This window comes from Mercenaria mercenaria, chromosome 17 (genome assembly GCF_021730395.1).
Source record: "Mercenaria mercenaria strain notata chromosome 17, MADL_Memer_1, whole genome shotgun sequence".
In the NCBI taxonomy this organism is placed as follows: Eukaryota; Metazoa; Mollusca; class Bivalvia; order Venerida; family Veneridae; genus Mercenaria; species Mercenaria mercenaria.
In genome coordinates, this window is record NC_069377.1 from 14,145,592 (window position 1) to 14,169,136 (window position 23,545).

At 32.7% G+C, this 23,545-nt stretch overlaps 1 protein-coding gene across 2 annotated transcripts in view; it reads left to right on the forward strand.

Annotated features, from left to right (window-relative positions):
- LOC128550300 (gamma-aminobutyric acid type B receptor subunit 2-like) overlaps positions 1-23,545 on the forward strand; it is a 154,598-nt gene that overhangs the window by 108,329 nt on the left and 22,724 nt on the right. For both annotated transcript variants that reach the window (XM_053529102.1, XM_053529103.1), the window contains exons 3-9: positions 8,969-9,151; positions 10,269-10,370; positions 11,918-11,983; positions 19,909-20,100; positions 21,912-22,139; positions 22,438-22,498; positions 23,173-23,256. In XM_053529102.1, coding sequence (XP_053385077.1) covers positions 8,969-9,151; positions 10,269-10,370; positions 11,918-11,983; positions 19,909-20,100; positions 21,912-22,139; positions 22,438-22,498; positions 23,173-23,256 — 916 coding nt within the window. The remainder of the gene's footprint in view (positions 1-8,968; positions 9,152-10,268; positions 10,371-11,917; positions 11,984-19,908; positions 20,101-21,911; positions 22,140-22,437; positions 22,499-23,172; positions 23,257-23,545) is intronic.

Below are 23,545 nucleotides of genomic sequence, written 5' to 3' on the forward strand. Positions count from 1 at the left end.
CAACAACAAAATATTTTAGTAGAAAATAATGATACCAAAATAATTGTTATACTTACTTGATTAAAATTCTTTTATCATTTCAAGCAGCTTTAAAGTAAAACGGTATAATTCTGCCGTTAGGCAAGATATAACTTTAGCATTTCATATTTTTCGAATGCGTTCATCCGTATTAAATAGTATTTCAGATAAATCTGTAAATGTCTCCAGATGATTGGTGAAACAATTTAAGATACATGTAGTAGTTATGTTCTAAAGCATTATTTTACAAAACTTCATAATTATGTCCTAAAGTTTGTCAGCGTTATACTCTTCATTTGATAAGAACAGACAGGTTTTTAGTACTCTGTCGTTTATAGTCAGTAATACACAACATTTCGAAGGTCACAATGTCAGGAGTTATCTGCCCTTGAATATTCAAACATGAAGAATAATCCAGTTTTAAGGGCAGATAATTCCTGAACATGCACGGTGATCTATGGTTGTTTGCATTTTTCTGTTTCTAACACAAAACTGTGTCCATATACAAAATCTATTATTGGGTAATATTTGCCCCATCTCTCATAGTTTACAAGAAACTGCAGCAAGTGTCTTTAAGTTAAAAGGACCTATCACCCAGTACTTAGGTATACATGTAGTCCATTTTCCTTTTAACTGGTGATATACAGGTTCTTAGATAAATACTAGGATTATTTTTTCTATAACTGATTTATCTTTAATACAATATCTATGCAATGGTGACGTAATTACTTTTAAGATTTTTCTCTATGCGAATTTTATTATTGGTCAAATATGTTATAATTTTTGTAGTAATATGAAAACCTTTTTTAATAAAACATATGCTTCAGGTTATTTTAAAGCACACATTCAGTTCTCCTTTCTTCAGAATTTTAGATAATTATATGCATGGAAACATTATCTAAAGGCAAAGAACGATCCAAGCAAAACGATAACGACTCCATTTCATGAAGTTTTTTATATGAGAGGTAATGACATGCGCTCCATGCCCCCATATCAGCGACTAAGGCATAGTTCTATTTAAAGTAACGCTAAATATGCTTCATGATCCCGATTGCCAAAAACTAATTAAAAGTCAAAGAACAGAGCGTTTCTGTGGGCACAACATGGCACTGTACGCAAGACAATTGTTGTTATACACAATACACAACCTTTCAGTAGATAAATACTGATCAAATCTTGGCAACCGTACAAAGTAAGAGCAAATTCGGTTTGATTTAATCTCTCCTCTAGAGGTTATGGAAAGTGCAACGTTCCTGACGACCCCTGGCGATCGCTTTAGCGAAGTACATTGAATGAACTCAATGATCCAATAGGCCACAAAGGACACTATATGCTTAAATACTAAAGAACAGTCAGTATTGCAGGACTATTATTCAGACTAACTTTCTGAAGAAAATTTATTATTATTGTATTTGAAATGAGCCCTAGTTCTGTGCTTTTGTAATGCAGATTTAAAAATACTTCTGCGAGGTAGCGGTGCCGGAATCATCCTATATCCACATCTAATTCGAAATTCGTACAAAAGAACCGCTTGTGTAAACGAAGAATTTTTCATTGAATAATGTAGAAAAAAACAATATATTTCTGCAATAAATTGCTTTTCATTAACATTCACATTGATACGTTTTTTGATAAGTTTTGCTTGATCCTGCAAAATCTAACACTCCCAAAGACTTCCAACCAAGAACGATGATAGTTACCATTTAGACAGGGACATTTGTGACAGTGTCTGCATTTGCTCACTCGTTTCGTGTACACATGTAACTCGTATTTAACAGTATAACATCAAACTTTTCCAGTTAAGCTTCAAAATTAATAAAGCATGTGCAATTATCATGATTATACTTTTATAAAATAATAAAATAACACATTTCCTTTGTTATTCGCCACTCAGGCTCACTATCAAGTGCACAAACTTACTCAGTATAATATCAGACACAGCATTATTATTTTGTAAGTTATCATGTATACATTTACAACTTGTTTGACTTTGTTGAAAGCTATTATTTTAACATTTTAAACAAAAATTTTAATGTGTATAGTGTATTCCGTTTTCAATTTTAAATTTTACTATGAAACCAATGGGTCCTAAGTGGTTCAAACAGTGTTAAAGAAACCAATGCGCATTTATATTTTTGACGTCTTTGGCTTGTTAATTACGGGTTTGAATTAAATTAGAAAAAATACACCTTTTTTTAAATATTAAAAGTTATAAAACATTCCCGAAATGAATACCAAATGTACCTGCACAAACAGATCTTTCGCTGTAAACGTAACCACTGGGAGTTAATAAAATCTATGAACTTTGAGGTTCTTTAAAGAACTATATATGACATTAAGTTTGAATTGGTTAACACTGTGACCGATGAAACACGTCACTCAGAGCGGCAAGACAAATACAATAAAGGGCATTACGAAACATGCCTGACGGACAAAAATAGAAGATGGTGCATCTTGAATTGCCATTACTTATAGCATCTTAAAGGCAGAGCCATTTTCTGATGATGCTAAATTACAGCATCCTCTCTGCAACTATGCATAAATATATCAGGAAAAAGCTTAAACTGTCATGCGAACTGTAGATTTATGAATATGTCATTAACCTTTGTCAAAGACAATTTGTTCCGGAATGAGACGTATCAATAAACAAAGGATTTGATAAGAGAAAAGTGTCTCCGATATAGGCGCCATTATATTTTCAATTACTGTTTTTTATTTGGTAAGATATGAGGCTATAGGTAGATTTATTACATGGATTCAGTGTTGTTATACATTCTGGTCCTTTGGAAGCATGGAGTCCATTCAATATATGTGTAATAGAGTTCCGATTAAGCCGGTGCGTTAGAGGTGTTGCACATTTAAATACCTCTCATGAACAGACTCGGTCAAACCGAGTCCGCTATTATTCTGCTTGGTTGCATTCTGTGCTTCCAAAGGGTCTTTTTACAGATTTTATTGACACAGACATGTTTGTATCTATTATTGCTTAAATGTCTCACAAGTATGAATTTGAAAGAAGAAAATGAACAGTTTACTTCTTTTCGGAGTTTTAACATTTATAGGTTATCAATATATTTACAGAAAGTAAAACCAATATAATAATATATGAACTAAAATGTCAAGCTAGACATAATGTATTGTTAATGTATTGCAAAAGCAAACTGCAAAATCTAGATAACACTCGATAACTTACATGCAGCTGAGATCGAAAACATCTAAAACGTATAATGATAACGTTCTTTCATGATAAAATATGTATTTAACCAAAACAATACATATATTTCAAAAAGATTTTCGGCGTTGGCGGGGATTTAATGATTTGTTGTCACAGTAGTATATATAAAGAATTACAATAAAGTCATTCTTTCCCGCAATTTTTTCTTTAACCATATGAAGTTTACAATAAAATCACTAAAACTGTTCATTGCGACACTCGAACACTCCAGTGTTTACATAAGAAATACATTACTTCTTGACAAAATTATGAAAGTGTTCGAATATTCCTGTGCAATTTAGAATTAAACGCTGCATTTCTGATACTTTTCCGTAGACATATACCAGCAAATAGACGGCATTTTGTGATTCAAAGTCATATCAAACACTTCAGTTATTACTTTTAGTGTAATTCTTAAGCCCTCTACAGACGGTAGGTTTTTGTTGTACAACACTAATTATCTCAAAGATGTACAATTTTGAAATTGTACATTTTTCACATACAGACAGTATTCCATTCCAATATAAATCACAGAGATTTACCTAGTAAACATAGTGCATCAGGTACTGAAAAGAATGTAACCATTAATAATAAAAAATGATATTCACCTTTTTATGTCCAATGGATTTGATTAGCATGACACAATTACATAAGCCACGTCATGAGAAAACCAGCATTGTGGCTTTGCGACCAGCATGGATGCGGACCAGCCTGTGCATCCGCGCAGTCTGGTCAGGATCAACGATGTTTGATTTCAAAGTCTATTGCAATTAGAGAAACCGTTAGTGAACAGCATGGACAAGACAGCGCGGATGCTGGTCGGAAACGCACTATGTTGGTTTTCTCACGGCGCGGCTCAAATCATTTAACTTTTCAGTGTCATCCGTTTTCCATTATGCATTAGAAGCCATTTTATATTCAGATTTGTGTTTATTTTTTGGGCAGTTGTTTCTGGAATTTCATTAACTTGCCTAATATCAACTAATTATTTACAAATTTGTTGCTTGTCAACGTGGGTGGTACGTAAGGCAAAACTTACGAAAGAGAACATGTCCTAATCTGTAAGTCAAGACTTAAGATTTACGAAATTAAGGAATAGCATCATACACACGATAATATTCGGCTGTACATCTTGAGTTTAATTGGTGTTGTACAACAAAAACCTACCGTCTGTAAAGGGCTTTACAGAGCTACGAATCCACCGCAACCGTCATTTACACTATACATATTAAAAAAAAATACACAAATTTGGAGTATTAAAAACCAATCAGCATTCAGGCAAAACTTCAATATTACGTTTATGAATACCTATTTTTGTAACGTCATTAGAGATTGTTTCTACTATATCTATGTAATACTCTGATGAAAATGTTAAGAAACAATTTGTAAAACAGTATATAAATTTTAAGCAGTTAAAGTATGCATGTATTCATTTCTGTGCAGTCCCGCTGTTTTTTACTGGTTGATGAATTATAAATCTATAATTTTCATTGGTTCTTTAAGAAGGACAAAAGTTGGCTTTATATGCGGATGTCTCTAAATTGTTTTTGTACTTTGTGTAATTGTTGATTTCTGATCAACCCTGTGCTAGAGGGCATGGACGGTAGCATGCATTTCCACTACCGTCCACGAACAGGCTCAATAAAACCGAGCCTGCAATATTTTCTTTTTTGTCGTGTTGGGCGACCTGTGGAGTTTCCACTTTTTTTATTTTAGAAAGCTACACACACAAAAAAACACACACACGTTACTGCAGAAGTACGAGACATTTGTTCTAATAATAGAATACAGAACTCTTTATTTACTTTGGTGATATTTTTGTGCTTTTTCGGATTAGAGGGGAATACAGTTTTTCAGTTAATATAATTAATCCCAAGATGTTGCCTTAATTAGGTCCGTTTAAAAACGTAAAATAACATTTTACCGTTAGAAATTTATCTTGTGATATGAAAATCATACTAACAGAGAGTAAGGTTCAGCTAAGTAAACTTTTTCAGTACGTCCTTAGCACAGCAAACAATAGCATATTAAATGTTTCAGACACATAGACACCATTTAGGCGCATAGAAATAGTTTTTAGACAGCAAAATACAGGATATTATCTGATCGCCTGATTTATTGGCATATATATAACATTTATAAGAGCATTAAGTTTTCTGTTTTGATAAGCATACGTTTTAATAATACCAAATGATAGAAATATTTCCTGTGATATCTAGCACATGAATCAAAATCAGTAGAACATCACTCCTATAAAAGCTGTTTCAATTCAATATCAAACATTCTGTGACGTTATGACCTTTAAATGTGTGAATCTAGCAGACAGTAATGATGTGCTATTCCCCAAATATGAAAGAAAAGCATTGAAACTTTTACTATAATATATATCTGCATTTTTGTAAATCCGGTGCTAGGGGACGTGTGAGGTTTTGCTCATTTCATGGAAGACTAAAATTATCTTTTAACATTATTACTCAAAGATAATCAAGTCTAACTATTTATCAAAACAATAATCTTGAATTTCATTAAAGAATTGTACATGATGTTAGAATTGACTGCCGTGACGGCCAATGTATTAAAATCACCTTTTTGATGATGTTTGTTTTTCACGTGACTTTCTTCTGGTTATTTCGACGTTATTTAACTAACTAAAAAAAATGGCAAAAAGGTTTACCAAACTTATTTGTCGTCAGTATTTGCAATTCAAACTCACAAATGTACTGTATTTTTAAATGTACGCCAAAACGATCAGTTTTGTCTATAACTCAATCCACAATGAACACTTTATCTACAAAAAATGGAAGAGAAACTGAGCAAAAGATGGTACCATCAAAGGATATGCTTCTGTAGTACAAATTTCCTTCAAGGACATTATTTCTCCTACTCAATTTTGATTTTAAAATATAAAATTAAACCTTCATAACTTTTTCTTGACAAATAATACTTTTCACTTGAATCAGTTCATGAGAGGTCATAAAATGTGCAACACCTCTCACGCCCCTCTAGCACCGGCTTAAACGGAACTCTATTACACATTATGTTGAATAGACTCCTTGATCCCAAAGGACCAGAAAATATATTAATAATGAATCCAAGAACGGGGAGACATTTTACAGTCGCCACACGGCACTTAAAGATTGCTGTTGTGATAGTTAATAAAATCTGTAAAAAAGATCCCTTGGGAGCAAAGAATGCAACCAAGAAGAATAATAGCAGACTCGATTTGATTGAGTCTGTTCGTGAGAGGTATTAAAATGTACAACACCTCTCACGACCCGTAGCACCGGCTTAATACTTTAACACATTGATTTTTAAACACAAGTTGGCAGCAGACGAAAGTATTAAAAGTGAATGCTTTCTGACACTTTTCATTCACATGAACAGTCTATCTTATCAACATTCATGTTACCTATTCAGGGAAAATCCTGCAAGTGAATTTTTTTCTTTTGGTTTTATTTTAAGCAAAAAAAAATGATATTCTGCAGCAAGAATTTCTTGTAAAACTACCAATATCCTATATGATAACTATTACTTTACAAAATATCTATTTTATTATTTATTGTCCTGGGAATATTTTGCAGGATTGTCTTAATTTGATTTTAACAACACTTATTGATCTAAATTCATACGCCTGCAGTAAAATAAGAGAAACGTTAAATCAAAACATGATTAGCATGTGAAAATGTATTCGATTTTCTCTCACATACTTTATTTATATCAATTTTTATATTACAATAATTTTCTTCCCAATGTTTTACCGCCACACATGACATATAAAAGAGATTTCCCATGAATCAAAACAGACATGCAATGTTTCGAAACGACAACTTCTTATTTCTTAAGTTGTTCAATAAATCATCTAGTGTCAGTTACAAGTATCTTATAGAAGAAGACTGGTAAAGAAGGCTATGCGAACATGAAAAGCAATAAGGTTCACAGAAATGAATACTATGTAGTAGCTCTGCATTATAAATGTGACTCAAATGTAGCTAAAAGCGACATAAAAAACTTTTACATACACAAAAAATATTATGGGTATATCACACTTTGTTTGACATAGTTCTTTTTGATGCTGTCACTGCAGAATCCAGTTAAGCTTCTGTAGAATCTAACTCATGCTATATATAGGATTTGAATTTAGTGACATTTTGATCTTTTAATATCGTTATTTGGCAGATAAATTATCTAAGATCACAGAGTCAAACAATTTATAAATGTTTAGACAGGTGTGACATGAAGTGAAACACACGGCAATATCTAACAGTGATATTCTCCTGTACTTTCAAATTAAATGTAAGTAAACTGAGTGCATTTGCAAGTAGTTCATTATTTGTTTTAGATTATATTTTAGACATACTGTCTGCGTTTTGGAGCAATTTGAACCCTAACATTCGTCAATAAGTCAATAACAGCGGTGCTTCAAGAAGAATGTCCGTATTCCATCTCCAAAAATATGTTTGACTTTCAAAATATTGATTTTCGTAACAAAACTAAAGCGTTGTTAAAATAAAATAGTTATCTAGAACTGGAAAAATAGAAATACTGAAAATAGAAAAATATAAGCTTTTAAAGAATAAGCATTAGTACTACATGATTGTCGCCTTCCATTATAGTAACTGTAATACCAAAATGATTTCAAAACGTTCTTGAGGGCGGAATATTGGGTCTTTCAATAGTTGTTCAAGTTGTAATTTATGTCAAAAAGTTTTGAAGTTGTCACTGAAGTACAATAATACAATATTTAAGTTATCACTGAAGAATGATAATACAATATTGAAGCTATCACTTAAGTACAATAATACTACAGTATTTAGGTTATCACTGAAGTACAACAATACTTTATTCAATTCATTTTCTTGAAATTTCATAAAGGATCTTAGTTTTGCATTATAATAAACGTAATCTTAGATCCATAAATTGATTTATTGTAAGATGTGATTAATAATGAAGAATACGTGAGTGTTCAAATATTCTTAGAGGCTTTATTCAAATAAATCTTGACAGATTAAAACGTTTGAATACAAGTGACAGACATCGTAATAAGTGGTGCTTTAGATAGCTTTCTTGCAAGAAATCGATTTGGTTTATCATGAAAATGGGCTGCGCATGTCATAGGACATAAAATTCTATGTGTAAGCGCTAGAACGTTTCAGTCATAAGAATGCGTCGAACTTGTAGAGTAGTTTTGGTAGTAGAAATATTAGATGATATAACAGTTCGGATACAAAGTAGACCAGTTAGTTTAAATCTAGAATGGTTTTGCGCAAACAGTTTGGCTTCTTTTCTCAAGTAGATCTATGTATAATTGTTTGAATTTGGTTTCTGCGCAATTAAACAACAAGACGTTTTGTTACGACATTCTTGTAACCACATTTTATGGTATTACAAAACCTAAGTAGGTTATGGGGTAGCGTAGCAGAAAACTATTTTATAATTTCTTTCTTTGTAAAAAAAAGTCCACATTTTTTCCATGACGTTCTGATTTTAGCACAGAGGAGACGAAACCTAAATATTTTAAATAAATTGTATGGAACTCTTTAATTTGTAATGATTTTCGACCTATAATAGAATTCTTTATGTTAAAAGTAGTCTATTTGAAAATTGAGTACGTTTAAATATGTGTGGCAGTCTTAATACATGACTCTAGTTATTTGTACGATTACTGGAAATTGTTTGGTGTAGTTTTACGTTTACATGGGAAATTCTGTATGTTTAATGTTAAGATTTTATTTTCAGCTGTCATATGCAGACACAGATCCCGCCTTGTCAGACAGAAAGAAATACCACAATTTCTACAGAACTGTTCCCAGTGATAATGACTTTAATCCAGCTAGGCTTGCTTTACTAAGAAAGTTCAACTGGACCAATGTTGGTACCATTTTTCAGGGTGTTTCCAAAGGAACAGCACGATATGGACATGTAAGCATTTCACTATCATTATAAAAGGTAGTCAAACTAAAAATACAAATTTCAAGCAAGTACTACCTATTTTAGATATATATGTAGTCAACTGCATCAAAGTGAACAGTCTTAAAAAATAGTTTAAGTATATATTTTTCTGGAAAAAAAGTTATTTGAGCCGAACAAAATAATTTTGGGTAAAATATATGAAAAAAATGGAGACAACTCCGCTAAAAAATTATTACAGGCTTAGGTGACTAGGTACATATTATCTCATGCAAACCATGCACTTTTATACTTCTAAGCATGAATACTGACTGCGTGAATTACTACAGTGGTCGGGATTAAACCCAATCGAGAAATATCCCGGGGGAAGCGTGACAAAATTTATAGAGGCCTTTATTTTTAAAAAAAGTAAAGACCCACAGAATTTCACACGATAAAAGTATATTGAGAAACCTACAACTGGAAAGAAAACAATTTCTGCTACCTATATTTATGTGCAAAGTATGGGAAACCATTTCAGGACTGTAAAATGCAAGACTGTGTTATCCTATACACCATGTAACATAGATATTACTTTTCCATTGCATTGATAAAACATGGACATAGATACGATTCACAAACGGTGCTCACTTAAGACTTTCACTCTACAAACAGTAGAAAAGGGCGAAAATGGGTAAAAAGGGTTTAGGGTAAGTCTGTATAAAAATAATTATGTTGCAAACACGCGTGACAATGTAAATAAGAAATGTCATCGAGTTTAGATCATATTACTTGTTTCAAAAATTTAGTAATGATTAAACACATATTGAAGTCTGTAAACAGTTTATGTTGTCATAAAATGACATCAGAATGTGCACATAAAGGTGTCCTTTACCAAAGGAAACTAATCAAAATGCGCAACAGTATCTTATCAAGCAAGGTAAGCAATAAGGTTCAATCTTCCTTCATTGTTATTGCAAATTTATCGCAGGCTTTATATATCACTTACGAAAACTAGACTATTAGGCAATAACCAAGAAAAGAGACCCTTAAAATAAAACATTTCACATTATAGTCTGAATCATTTGGTTTGAGACGTTCGTAAATCTCTCTTCAAATGAATGAATACAACTTTCTTTTTATACAACAGGCACATAATCACCTTATATCATTACTGGAGAAGGCAGATGTCAAGATAATAAAGTCCACAGCATTTGTCAGTGACCCTGGGCCCGCCATTAAAACACTCAAAGTATGTATGACTTAGTATACATTTGTCCGATCATGCGCCAGGGATAGATATTCCTGTCTTTCCCTAGGGAAAAAACTTGTCTAAAATAACCTGCACTTAGGTGACGTCACATTGTACCGGCACTATTATGACGTCATAAACTGTAAAAATAATGCCAGATAATACCCATCTCTATTTGTCACCACGATCTGTTTTGAGCGTGATAGGCAAGAAAAATAATCTAACATGTCTGCCTGTGTAAGACACCTTTTTCCCAACCCTCGGGACAGCTTGGATTATTCCACACTGTCCCTCGGGTAGGGAAAACCCGTCTTACACAGACAGGCATGTAAGATCCTTATAATCTTTCAACGTACATCCAGTTTTGCTTCACAATAATATGGGTAAATATTATAAGAATCTTACATGCCTGTCTGTGTAAGACGGAGTATTCCTTACCCGAGGGACAGTGTGGAATGGAAAACCGAGTGTTAGCGAGGTTTTTAATCGAAGCTGTCCCGAGGGTTGGGTCTTACACAGGCAGACATGTTAGATCATTTGTCTTGCCTATTACGGTCAAAATAGATCGTGGAGACAAATAGGTTTGGGTATATCCTGACATTATTTATATAGTTTTAGGCGTCACAGTGCCAGCACTATGTGACGTCACCTTAGTGCACGTTATTTTAGGCAATGTTTTTCCTAGGGAAAGACAGGAATATCTATCCCCGGCGCGTGCTCGGACAAATGTACACTTCCCCGCAAGGTAGGCAAGAATAACGTATCCTACATGGGATGAATATTAACGTCCACTACACGTGGTGAATGTTAACGTCCGCTACACGAGGTGAATGTTAACGTCCACTACACGTGTTGAATGTTAACGTCCGCTACACATGATGAATATCAACGCCCGTTATACGGGATGAATATTCACGTCCGCTTCAAGGGGTGAATGTTATTGTCCGCTACACGGGATGAATGAACATTTCGAAGAAAGGATGAAAATTAACGTCCCCTACACGGAGTAAATAATATGAACGTCCGTCACACGGCACTCAAGTTTGCTGTTGTGAAACGTAATCGAACTAGAGAAAGATCATTTGGAAGCATAAAAAGCAACCTAGTAAAATTGTGCATACTCTGTTCATGGGAGATCAACTGATTGCCTAAAGCTGATTGTTTTGTATACGAGGATAATGCTGTAGCATTGTTAAATAAAATAGACTCTGTTGATGTACGCCTAAAAGACGACATTCAACATTTCGTAACGCTTGTTTACAATTTCGATAAAATTGTCACCGAGAGAGATGCATTTATGAAGTTTGAGAAGATTCAAACAGCAATTTATATGTATATATGTATATATTTATTATCATTATCTCTGTTTTAGGGAAATCCTGTCATTTGATACACTGGTTGCATATAAATATGTAGTTACACGTTATGCTTAAACTTCTGTTTTTTCGATTTTTCGATGTAGGGCTAATGTATCTATTTTAGCTACAAATTACATGTTGCTTATATTGCTATGTAAAATGTATATGTCACTACTTTAAATTTTGCAGAAGACTGACACACGAATAATTATTGGAAATTTCGATGAGAAAATGGCCAGACAAGTTTTCTGTCATGTAAGTATAAAGGAATAAATGAACAATATAAAAAAGAACGTAGAAGGTCCTCTGACAGGAAACTTATTTTAGTAATATTGCCGTTAAGATTCTGCGAATTTATGTCAACAACAAAGTTTCATTAAAGCTACTTCAATGAATTACACTAAGTTATGTTTACTTGTTTTATATTTAGTAGAAATGTTGTCTGCTTTGTTGACGTAATTACTGTTTTTACACTTGAATAATTAATGCTTTAGGTTTCATGGTATGATATTTATTCGAATAGATTGAATATAAGTAACTATCAAGCTTATTAACATAGCCTAGCTTCTTCTTTATTATATGTATATAAACCAGACTTTCCGCGTATGTGCCGTTTATTACTTGGTAAACGAACACGATTGTTAGAGTTCGGTTTGATGTCAAAGTTCTTAAAGTTATGTTTTTCTTACTTTGACGTTTTGATTTCTCAATTTTCATGTTTTTAGTAACCTGACCTACATATCGAGGGGTCAACGCAATAAGGGCGTATCTACATATAATAAGTATATGTTGATACGCCCTTATTGCATTGAACCCTCGATATGCCAGGTTAGGATAACACCTAAAATATTACTTTAAAGGCCACATTCCAGTTTCTTTTACCTAATTAATTTAGTAAAGTAGAATGAATAAATCTTATTTCTACCAGATGTATCTGATTAACCACTTAAAAGTCATATAGGTCTAACAAGAAAAATAATGTAATAGTTAATCAGAACACGAATCATACAAAATGAAGAATTTAATAAAGAAGATATGGAACATTTGTTTTATACAATAGCTACTTCGAGAAATAGCTTGTGAAATTGATAAAATTGTCTTGTGCTGTCAGAAACAAGTTATAATTCAATCATAAAGTCTTTTCAGTTCATATCAAGAATCAGTGAACAATAACTGAATCGCTTTAAAAACGCAACAATTTTTGACTTTCAGCCAAGATTTGAAGCAATGTTTTTAACATGAAGTTCTTATATTTAATATGTCATGTTTAATTTGTAATCGTTCATGTGTGTAAAGAAACGGTGATTTCGACGCTATAATCAATAATGGTTAAAGTTTCTTCACTATTATATAACTATTTATCCAAAAATCCTTTCGTCTGTACATGATAAACACATGGGCAATGCCGACATTTCAATCTCAAAACACGAAGAGGATGATTTTACGACACAATTAGAAATTTTGCAGTACTTTATTTTCTGACGAGGATAAGCTATAGTCAGTCTAAAATCTAAATAGAATAGAATGTTACAAAGACAATGCCCCTACGTAAAATTTAATAAGAAACAAACGGTAAACGTGTGTGATAACATTGAAAGAAAACTGTACATAAAAGTGTTTACTTTTGATAGACTTTTTAGTTTCTAAAAACTAATGTACAGGAAGAATGAACATTTTACATTGCTACAATGGTAGGGTGTAGGTTGACGGACAACAAATTGAAAACATAATTTGAGTAAATATGAAAACGAATGTTGAACTAATAATCAAATTTCTAGTATCATTCGATTTTGTTAGCATCCATTTAAGTAAATATATAAAAGCACAGTAGGTGGTTTAGTTACATCATTATATCGCATGCCGTGACTAATTATGGTGTGACGACTTAAGATATATTGTGCTGTCAATATTTCAATGTTTGTTTCATCACCATAAAACTTTAATAAGAATATCCAGTCAGACAAATAAATAAAACGTTGTCCTCGAGTAGTACCAGTCATGTGAAGCATTTCAAATGTTTTCATTTCATAACAGCACTCTTTAGACCTTAACGGTTATGAAAACAACACAATGGAATTTCTTCTCAAGGACGTGTTGTTATTACAGTGTTAAGATTCATTCAGAAGTTTTTGTGCTGTTGGTTGGGTGAATTTGGCATTCTGTCCCCTGATTGTTTATTGATGTGCTCCCAATATGATTAAATAAACATCAATTAAAACAGCGAGAGTTGTCACAGATTTGCCACAAATATATGTGAATTGGTGAAAATGAGTTATGTGTAACATAATTGATATGAAAATAATACAAACTCATGGAACTTCTTTTTGACGATGTATTAATTCAGTATAGTATTATCTATAACTGTAGAATAAGATAATTAAATAGTAAAGGGTCAAAGTGGTAACACGCTTTCTTCTTCTTGAATGAAATAAAACCTTCACAAAATGCAATTGATTGTGATTTCACCTTTGTGCTTAAACCTGGTGCTGTTAATTTCTATACTTTTCAGAATCTTCACGTGTAGTGGACTTTTTGATATTCTGTACTTCTTTTAAAGCGCCCTCACTTATGATTGTCAAAACAAGACCGAAGGCTTTAATGCTGCCCATAAAGTTATTTTCCCTCTATACAATATATTTACACTTACGCTTATTCAATAATGCCACCGTTATTTCATTACCATACGCATAGTAGTTTCTGAACGTTCCTTAATGCAATAAGCCAATTTCTGTCTAGTTGCGTTATCTGAGACTTTAAGATGTTGCATAATTGATATGGTGTCGCAGCATTTTGTGGACACAGGGACGGCTCACAGGATTAGTTAAATAACCTCTCAAATCTTCCTCAGTTGTTTAGGTGGCGTTTCATCGATTACGTTCTCAACTTGTGTATTGCAGAATTTCTCACTGACTTTTGTCTTCCTGTGTTGCTAATGGTTCAGGGTACTTGGAGTTTTAATTAAGTTACCCTTTCATGACCAGGATACTTTTCTGTCCTTTCCGTGTAACTGTTACCGGCTAATGACTTGAAAACATTTATAGCATGCGTGTTGATGCCACTTTAAATGAACAAAAATAGAAAAAACGTCTCACAAATGACAGTATAATGTCATTCTAACGTTATATTCTCGTTTTATCAAAACTGTTCTCTTAACGGGACCGTCACCATAATATGCCTGTTTGCAAACAGAAAAAAATCACATAGTAAGAACATTTGTACCTCTTTTCCGTGTTATGTCAGAAGAAATACAAAGTGTTATATGATAAACTAATGACAGAATAAGAACACATCCGACCTAATATAACATTTATAAATCTTATACCGTATTTAAAAGATCCTTGTAGGAGTCAAAGAATTTTGTTATGAGATTATAAAAAAGAAAATTAAATTAATTGCAGAATCGGTTCGATAGAGTTTCGATTTAAGTAAAGCATGAATATATCTACTAGAACAGGGACAGATAACATTATTTTAATATTCGATTAGACACATTTTTAAAAAAAAGATATTCAGTGATCTAAAACAGTTTATAAGAAACCTGATGAGATCATTTTTGTGTATCTTGTTTTATAATAGTGTTCAGATTTTCAGTTTCAGAGTAACACTACTTATTAAATATTATTAAGGGGAATTGACATTGTTTTGCTATTGCTCCAGATAGGTAATAAATAGAGTAAGTGGAAATCGTATTTTTTTGTAATTGCTCCAAATAAGTTATAATTGAAATAATTTAAATTAGCATTTTGGTTGCTCTAAACAGGTATAAATAAATGTCAATTGAAGAGAAGAAAAGTTGTGAATTTGTGTGCGGTGTTTTAACAGACGAAAATATATACTCAATATGGGTGACATGTCCCATATGACACTGAAAGAAATATTTCATACAGTAATGATTGACATGTTATCATGTGATAATGATAAAAGTAATAATTGTTTTCCTGTGGTATTTTATCACACTAAGTTTACTCGGAATCTTTACGGAAACTTGTGAATTACTTGAAAAGTTTTGATAAGATCAGCATATAACAAGAATACAGCTACTGTATTTGTTATAATTGTAATTGACTATATACTAAGTATAAAGACTCGTAGTTCTTATTCTACGAGACAGTCAAAGCTATTGTACTAGGTCCTTTTGACCTCGGGTCTGTAGTTTGACTATTGACCGAAATAATCCATAATTTTCATCATTTATTTTTCTTCAAGTTTTGACATAAGCCTAATAAAATTTAATGTTGAACTGTTGATCACTGTGGAGCAGCGATTTAGAAATTAAGTCTAATTATGATCATTTGTTATAATTTAATTTTATACCTATGTTGTGTCTAATCAGTAACTAGTAATATGCACGCAAATTCTATAGGGTAATGTTTTGTTATATATTGAAATGACACCGAGAGAGAGAGAGAGAGAGAGAGAGAGAGAGAGTACCGAGTACAAGAATCATATGATAACTCTATTTTGTTTATTTTTAATCATCTCCCTTTACTATGGGAGTATGAGTATGAGTAATTTTAAAGTGCTGAAATGCATTTATTTAAAGTACACATAAAACGACAACAAAATGAGAAAGCGCAGTGACGAAACACTATAAGTAATTTCCTTCCTTTGTTGTTTATTCCCCTTTATCTTTTCATTATACTTATTTGTCCGTAGACAAAGCTATTTTTCAAATTATTTTCCTTTACTTAAGTTACTTGCCCGGCAAAGCTCTATTCATCTTCAGTTTATAACAAAACTACTGTTTTCCCTGTTCAAGGGAGCTATGCAACAGAATTTTGATATTTGTCCACAAGTTACTTTTCGGCCCTTTTATTTGCAATGACAGAACGTAATATCCCTTTAAACACGTAAAAATGTCATAAAATTGAAACAACTCTTTTTCAAACAGGGAATACCGTATGAAATTCATTGAAACGTCGTTTTTGTACCGGGGTCTTATTCAAAGTGTTCATATTCCTATTTTTATGAAAATGATATGTGAAACCAAAGTATGTAGTCCTGCTTGGTGCCATATAATTCATATTGTTTGGTGAGCCGTAAAACCCAAATCAAATCAAAATATTCAAAAATTGATCTTGTACAAGATATTCCTTTTTGCGACATATTTATTATAATAATGGAAGTCCTAAGACCTACGGTCATATTTAGAGGGTTAAAATAACTTACCAAAACTGTATTGGATCACATTGTAAATATAATATTAAATACAAAATATTTATTCATTTCTGGCGCCATGTAATTTGTAATGTTTTGGTGCGCCGTAAAACCCAAATAGAATTAAATGTTTGAAAATAATTATATCCAAGACATTTTATTCCCAATCGTTGGAGTCTTAAGCTAAACAATCATGTTTAGAGTGTTGTTATTCATTTTCAAAATGTGTAGGTTTGCTTTCTAAATATGAAATAAAATGTAAACCTTTTAGTTACAACACTTTAGTGAATAAAATTTCGTCAAGCGTACACTCTTCGCTGATGCTTTCATTTAATTCCATTTAGCTGTGGGAGAGAACTGTTTGATGGAAACTTGAACCATTTTGTTTAATGAGACATTCCATTTTTGTTTAATGGGACATTTCATTTTTATGTTATCAAGACTCCCCGCAGGTGCTCTCGTGTCATTCGGAAGCTGTTTGCGGTCTCAAATGAACGTATTTGGCATTATGTTCTGTAATCGTTTATTAATGTGTTCCCAAACAGAAATGAATAAATGTCAGCTTTATCAGCAATTGTGTTGTCGTGGATGGCTTACCAACGTGTTGCACGAATATAGGAAATAATTGTATCTGCGACTCGATTGGTATCACAGTAACTATAATAAATCACTTCGCAAAATCAACTTTGTAAAAAAGGGAAAAAATAGCGCTAACTTTTCTCCTGCTTCTGGGTGGCTATTGGATGACATGTTTTTGTTATAAAAAGTGTATTATTTTGACCATGTTAGGATACGTTATGTGCTATGTCGTCTAAACTTTATTTATCAGAATATTCAAGAACAGTAAACTCTGAATAGATCTACTTAAAACCCGAACTGACTGAATATTAATAAACAAAAACATCAATATTTTCTAACAGTTGGTAATCTTTAACAATAGAGACACATTTTGTTTCCTTGGACATGTCTCTATTAGGCTGTCTACTCTTGTGCCATTGGGAAACTGTTTTGGTAGTTGGTGATTAGGATTGACATTCTGTTTGTTTATTATTCATTGATGCGATCCAGACACGAACGAATAACAATAAAATACTCCGTGGAGGACCGCAAGTGTGGCGTGTGCATGGAAGAAAAGTATAGTAGGTTTGATACTAGTGAAAATATATCATTTAAAAGCACACAATTATTACCTTTTAGAGAGGTCGATTTGAGGAAATATCAGTCTAGGATAAGTATTTTTTTACCGAAGACGGAACTAGAGGTTGATTTCTTTTTCTCAGATCAGTAAGTCCTTATATTGACCGAACATTAGAGGCAACGATTGTTTTATCGTTAAATCCAACAATATGGAAAGGATTGCAAACATTTGCAGCGGCTCGTAATTTTTCGTATTGTGTTTAAAGGCTTTAAATTGTTTACGACGTCACATTTATGGCGCAACAAAGTCATTATGTCACTGCTGAAATTCAATATGAATTTTTAGCTCCGCCCTCGAGTCAGTATGACTATTCATCACTAATCATGTGATTGTAATTGGAACAACTGAAATGATAATAAATTGAGATTAAATTATATCAATAAATGTGAATACATATGTGATTATGTATTTTGCAATTTTTACCAATGTTATTGATTTATAGAAAATGTTTTGTTTTTCATGGGACAACTGTAAGATGCACTGTGTCGTTATCTTAACATTACCAATAATGTTGTACTTTAAAACAAGTCAAACAGCATTAAAATGTGGCAGTAGTAATGTTGCATAACATTCCATAAATATGTATTGTAGCATAATGATTATAATTGATATAATTATGTTTTTAATTGTTTATGATTGTTGATTGAAATCAAGAAATAATATAAAAGCCTTATATACGAAAAATTTCGTACATATCAATAAAGTAAAAGAAGTATTTTTTGAAATATTGATTACATATGACATGGCAGACATCATTATAATATGAAATCATTGTGCACTTTATTTTAGAAACCTTGCAAATGATATACTGTATGCTTGTTTTGTCAAAAACATCACAAGCATTCATTTTGCAAAAATAAAAAAAAATAGATATATATTTCTATTTCCTTAATATAAACAATCGATCAATCATGATGTTTTAGAAGACATACCAATATTAAGTTGTGCATAATCATTTTAATAAACCTTTCATTTCTAGGAACATCTTTTTATTACATTATTCAGACAGTTCCCTGAGCTCGTAGTCCATTAGTAATCTTTGTATTATTGTATGAATGGAATTGACACTCTGTCCCATGATGTTCTATTGATGTAATACAAACAGGGATGAATATAAAAAAGAGAGTCTATATTTGCCACATTTGTGATGCATGAATGGAGGAAGTAATTATTATATGTGACATGATTTATATCAGAATAATAAGCAGGTATTTTATAGCATAATCTGATAAGTATTCATCATGATATTGTTTTTGTTTATGATTTTGCTATCAGGAACAACTAGTGACATATGCTTTTTCCAAACACAAAGACATATGCCAGATGCACTTTGTCATTGTGAAATCGGAAATTATAAGGACAAAAGTCTTATAGGAAAAGCATTAAACATTTAAAAAAAACACATTTAAGTTTCACAGTGAAGACATATATCTCCATTTATGTGTGATAACTATATTATTACTTTCACTGTATACGCATTGAGAGGCTTGCTGGCTATAAGTCAAAACTTTTCCCCTTGACCCAAATTGTTCATAACATGTTACCAAAAACAAATTTTCATAACATACTACCTCAGGTTTGACTTTAGACGAGCAAAATTTAGTATTGAACCATAGTCAATAGTACAAAATATGGACCGGCGATATATATTAGAATCAGGTAATTAAAATAATGTTAGAGCGAGCATAACACAAACTTCGGATTTTTTCCTCAATTCCGCTATGGAAAACCAGGACTGGAGTTCTATTATATACTACCGAATATAATTATTTCGCTCGCAGTTTAATAATACATTATTATTTGTTTATATATTTTATTATTGTAGGCTCATCAAAATCGGATGTTCGGCCCAAAATATCAGTGGATCATTCTAGGCGGTTATGCAGAGAACTGGTGGTCTGTAGACGATCCGAATGTGTCATGTACAGCAGCAGAACTCAATCATACAATTGATGGTTATATATCTACCGACATACTGCCGATCAGCAGCAGTAGGAAAAAGACAGAATCCGGCTTGGTAAACAAATATCTGTTGTACCTTTCCTAAAAAGCTATTGTGTTTGTTTTTATTCGTTCTCTACTTCTCTAATAGAATCCCGCCTAAGCCGATGCCCTGTCGGGGGGGGGGGGGGGGGGGGGGGGGGAGTTGAGAGATGTTGCACTTCCCGTTACCTCCCATGAACTGCCTCAATCAAACCCAGTCTGCCATTATTAAGTTTTGTTACATTCTTCGCTTCCAACGATCCTTTTACAGGTTTAAATGAACTATCACAACAGCAATCTTGAAGCCGTAAAAGGTCGCCCCGTAATCTATGTAATAGAATTCCGCTTAGGCCAGGAATAGGGGGCTTGAGAGGTGTTGCACTTTCCATCACCTCTCATGAACAGACTCGATCAAATCGGGTTTTCTATCATTTTGTTTTTTTTGCATTCCTTGCTTCCAAAGGATCTTTTTACAGATTTTATTCTGTATGGTAAATTATATCAGCAGAAGTTGGTATAACACAATATGCAAGAGCTTCCTTTATTGTGTTGATCTCCAGTATTATTCCAATAAACACGCCAACATAATTCGTCTGCGAAAACCTATTCTAAGTTACGTGATAATTGCTGAAATGAAATTGAAGATTTTTTCATGTCATACAATAACAAATAAATATAAAAAACAAGGATAACTATCCATAAGGGAAAGCCACGTTACAAAAACACAGACTCCCCAAACGTTAACACAGCATGCGGACGCGCACACAACCAACACACATACTCTTATTCAAAGACCAAACAAACAAATCAAGGAACACAATGGAGCACCGACTTGGAAAGGTCAGTGGCAAAACAACAACTGATGAGCTAAACATACTCTATCCCCCACCATGTTCCAAAGTCAAAGGATAGTGTAAATAAGCCCGGTGAAACCCTAACAGACATAAAGGCAACAGAAGGCATGTTATGCCAAACACAAGAATGTTATTGTAAAGTTATATAAATAGCAATCCTTAAGAACCTAAAACGCATGTAACTTTGCAGAAGACGGAGCAACAAGGGGAACACCCTTAAGGGCCTGACAAAACAGGTCAGAAGACAGAAATCAAAAATAGCTCAGTCCCTGTGGGATTTAAGAACTATCATAGAGTCCTCCACCTGTCCCGTCAGACACAATCAAGGGGGAAAGCGTAGCTTCCAACTGTAAAGGGCTGATCACCAAACATGCAATTGTCTTAAAACAGTTGGATCATAGCCTCTTTTAATGAAACGTTTAATGACTTTACTAAGTACAATTGGAATATTGCAGTGACCCAAAATCTTACGAAGTTTGTAAGCCATATCCCTATAAAAATCGGGTTTTGATATACCTTCTCGCAGTAGTATCTATAAATTGCTATTATACTTTAAAACCAAATCTGAATTAAGATAGTAAAATTTAGCAAAGTATTTACGTAATTTATAATAACGTTAGCCTTGTTGAAGAATCTTATTTTTAATATCTTGATTACGTTCATTGAAATCCTCAACATGATACACGCTCTTGCAAACCGAACTAATTGAGAAATATATACATTGTACCATATGGGTACATCCCCATCAAAATGGGGAAAAATTATAATCATCCATCTTGTCATAAATTTTGGTATTATATAAAATTGTCATGAATAGAGAGATGAAGTTGTAAGTTTAATTTGACTGGAGCTCCCGGAGTTAAATAGTATCCACCAAATAGACAAAAAACAGATAGTCCGTATTAAGAATATGAAAGCACAGTTTCCATTTCTAATAATTGATTTAGCGTTAGATCTACTTGCCTTGTTTTCCTAATGAGTGTATTTCCAGACCCCTAACAATTACATGAAAAGGTACAACGAAACTAACAAAGGACAATACAGTAAATATAATGGCTACGCTTTTGACGGAGTATGGGTTATTGCCAAGGCAGTTGACAAAATAATCAAGAAAGCTCAGGCAAAACAGAACAATACTGATATTCGTATAGATGGGGATATGTTTAGAGGCGACAAGATATCTGCCGCACTAAATGATACCAACTTTAGAGGCGTAACGGTAAGTTCTACTTTACATGAACTTGTTTATTGACATGCGAATGCTAAATCATATTGTTAATAACCTTTCAATTAATTCTCTCTGTTTTCTTCACCCTCATTAAATTTAAGAAAAATAAGAATTTACTACTGGTCTCTTTTAATAAATTTTAACGCAGTTATACATTTAAAATGACATGATGTCACAAATGACTTGCTTCAGTATGGAAAATTAATGCAACTTACATGTAAGAGTTTAAACATGAGTGTGCAATAATTGTTATTACTTACTCAAACAGCGGTAATATTTGCCATTCTAGGGCACAGTACGTTTCCATGGTGGGGATAGGATAGGCTCCATCTTGTTTGAACAGTATCAGGGTATGCTTTATGTTTTCATATTTTTGTAAGTAAACATGTCCAAAGAGACATGCAGAGGGACGATATATCTGTATAAATTCTTACCAATTACTGCCTTATTTATAAAGATATCTTGCTTAACTATTATCTCGTAGATTTGGTCTAACTGTACTTATACCAAAGACTTTTCTCGCATGAAGTATTATACAATGTTTTAGCGAATACAGAATATTATCTGATGAGATTAAACATGAAAAATACATTTCCTGCAGAGTAACGTAGTTATCTACATGTATTTAAACAGTTGCCAAATTACATTTTCTTTAAAGTAAACACATAAACTTCTAAGTGAACAATTGCAAAAGTGTGAATAAAAGAGAAAAAAAGAGACAAAAATGATCGACAAGAAAATATGTTTTGAAAGGTTAATAAGGACAGATTTTGAGGTAAGTTTTGCAGTAATAAAAAATTCGTCTGTGTAAAGGTCGGTTCGAAAAATTCGTTCATTAAGCTCTAAAAGGTATCGCAGTACAAACCAAACACATTAATTATTTTGACAAATGTGTTCATAAAAAAACGATAGTGAATGTTAAAGAAGCGCTATCAAATTGTTAGAAGTTTTAACAATAATTAATGTGCAAATAAAAGAAAGGATGACAAGTAGCTTTCTTATCATTTTTTTTTATTTCTGGCAGGAGATAGAATGGTGAAAATTGCTGAATACCACAAAATAAGGGACAAACTTACATACAAAAATGCTCACAAAATTATATGGAGAGGTATTGCTTTTTGTTTCTTTTTTATTGTTGTTTCAAAATTATTTTGTTTTTGTATTGGTTCTATCTCGTGAAACTTGCATATAATATAATTATAATATTTACATGTGAAGTAAACAAGAAAATATGTTTAATCTGAAATGTTTGCGGTTTTTGAGTCGGCTAAAGGCTGAAAGCCTTTTGACGAGTCCTTGCTATCCAACGATTCTCTAAATGGACTAAATAACACAGTGAAGGGATGTAGTTCCATTAGATTTCTCAAACTTCAAACAGTTCACTGCATGAATGAAGT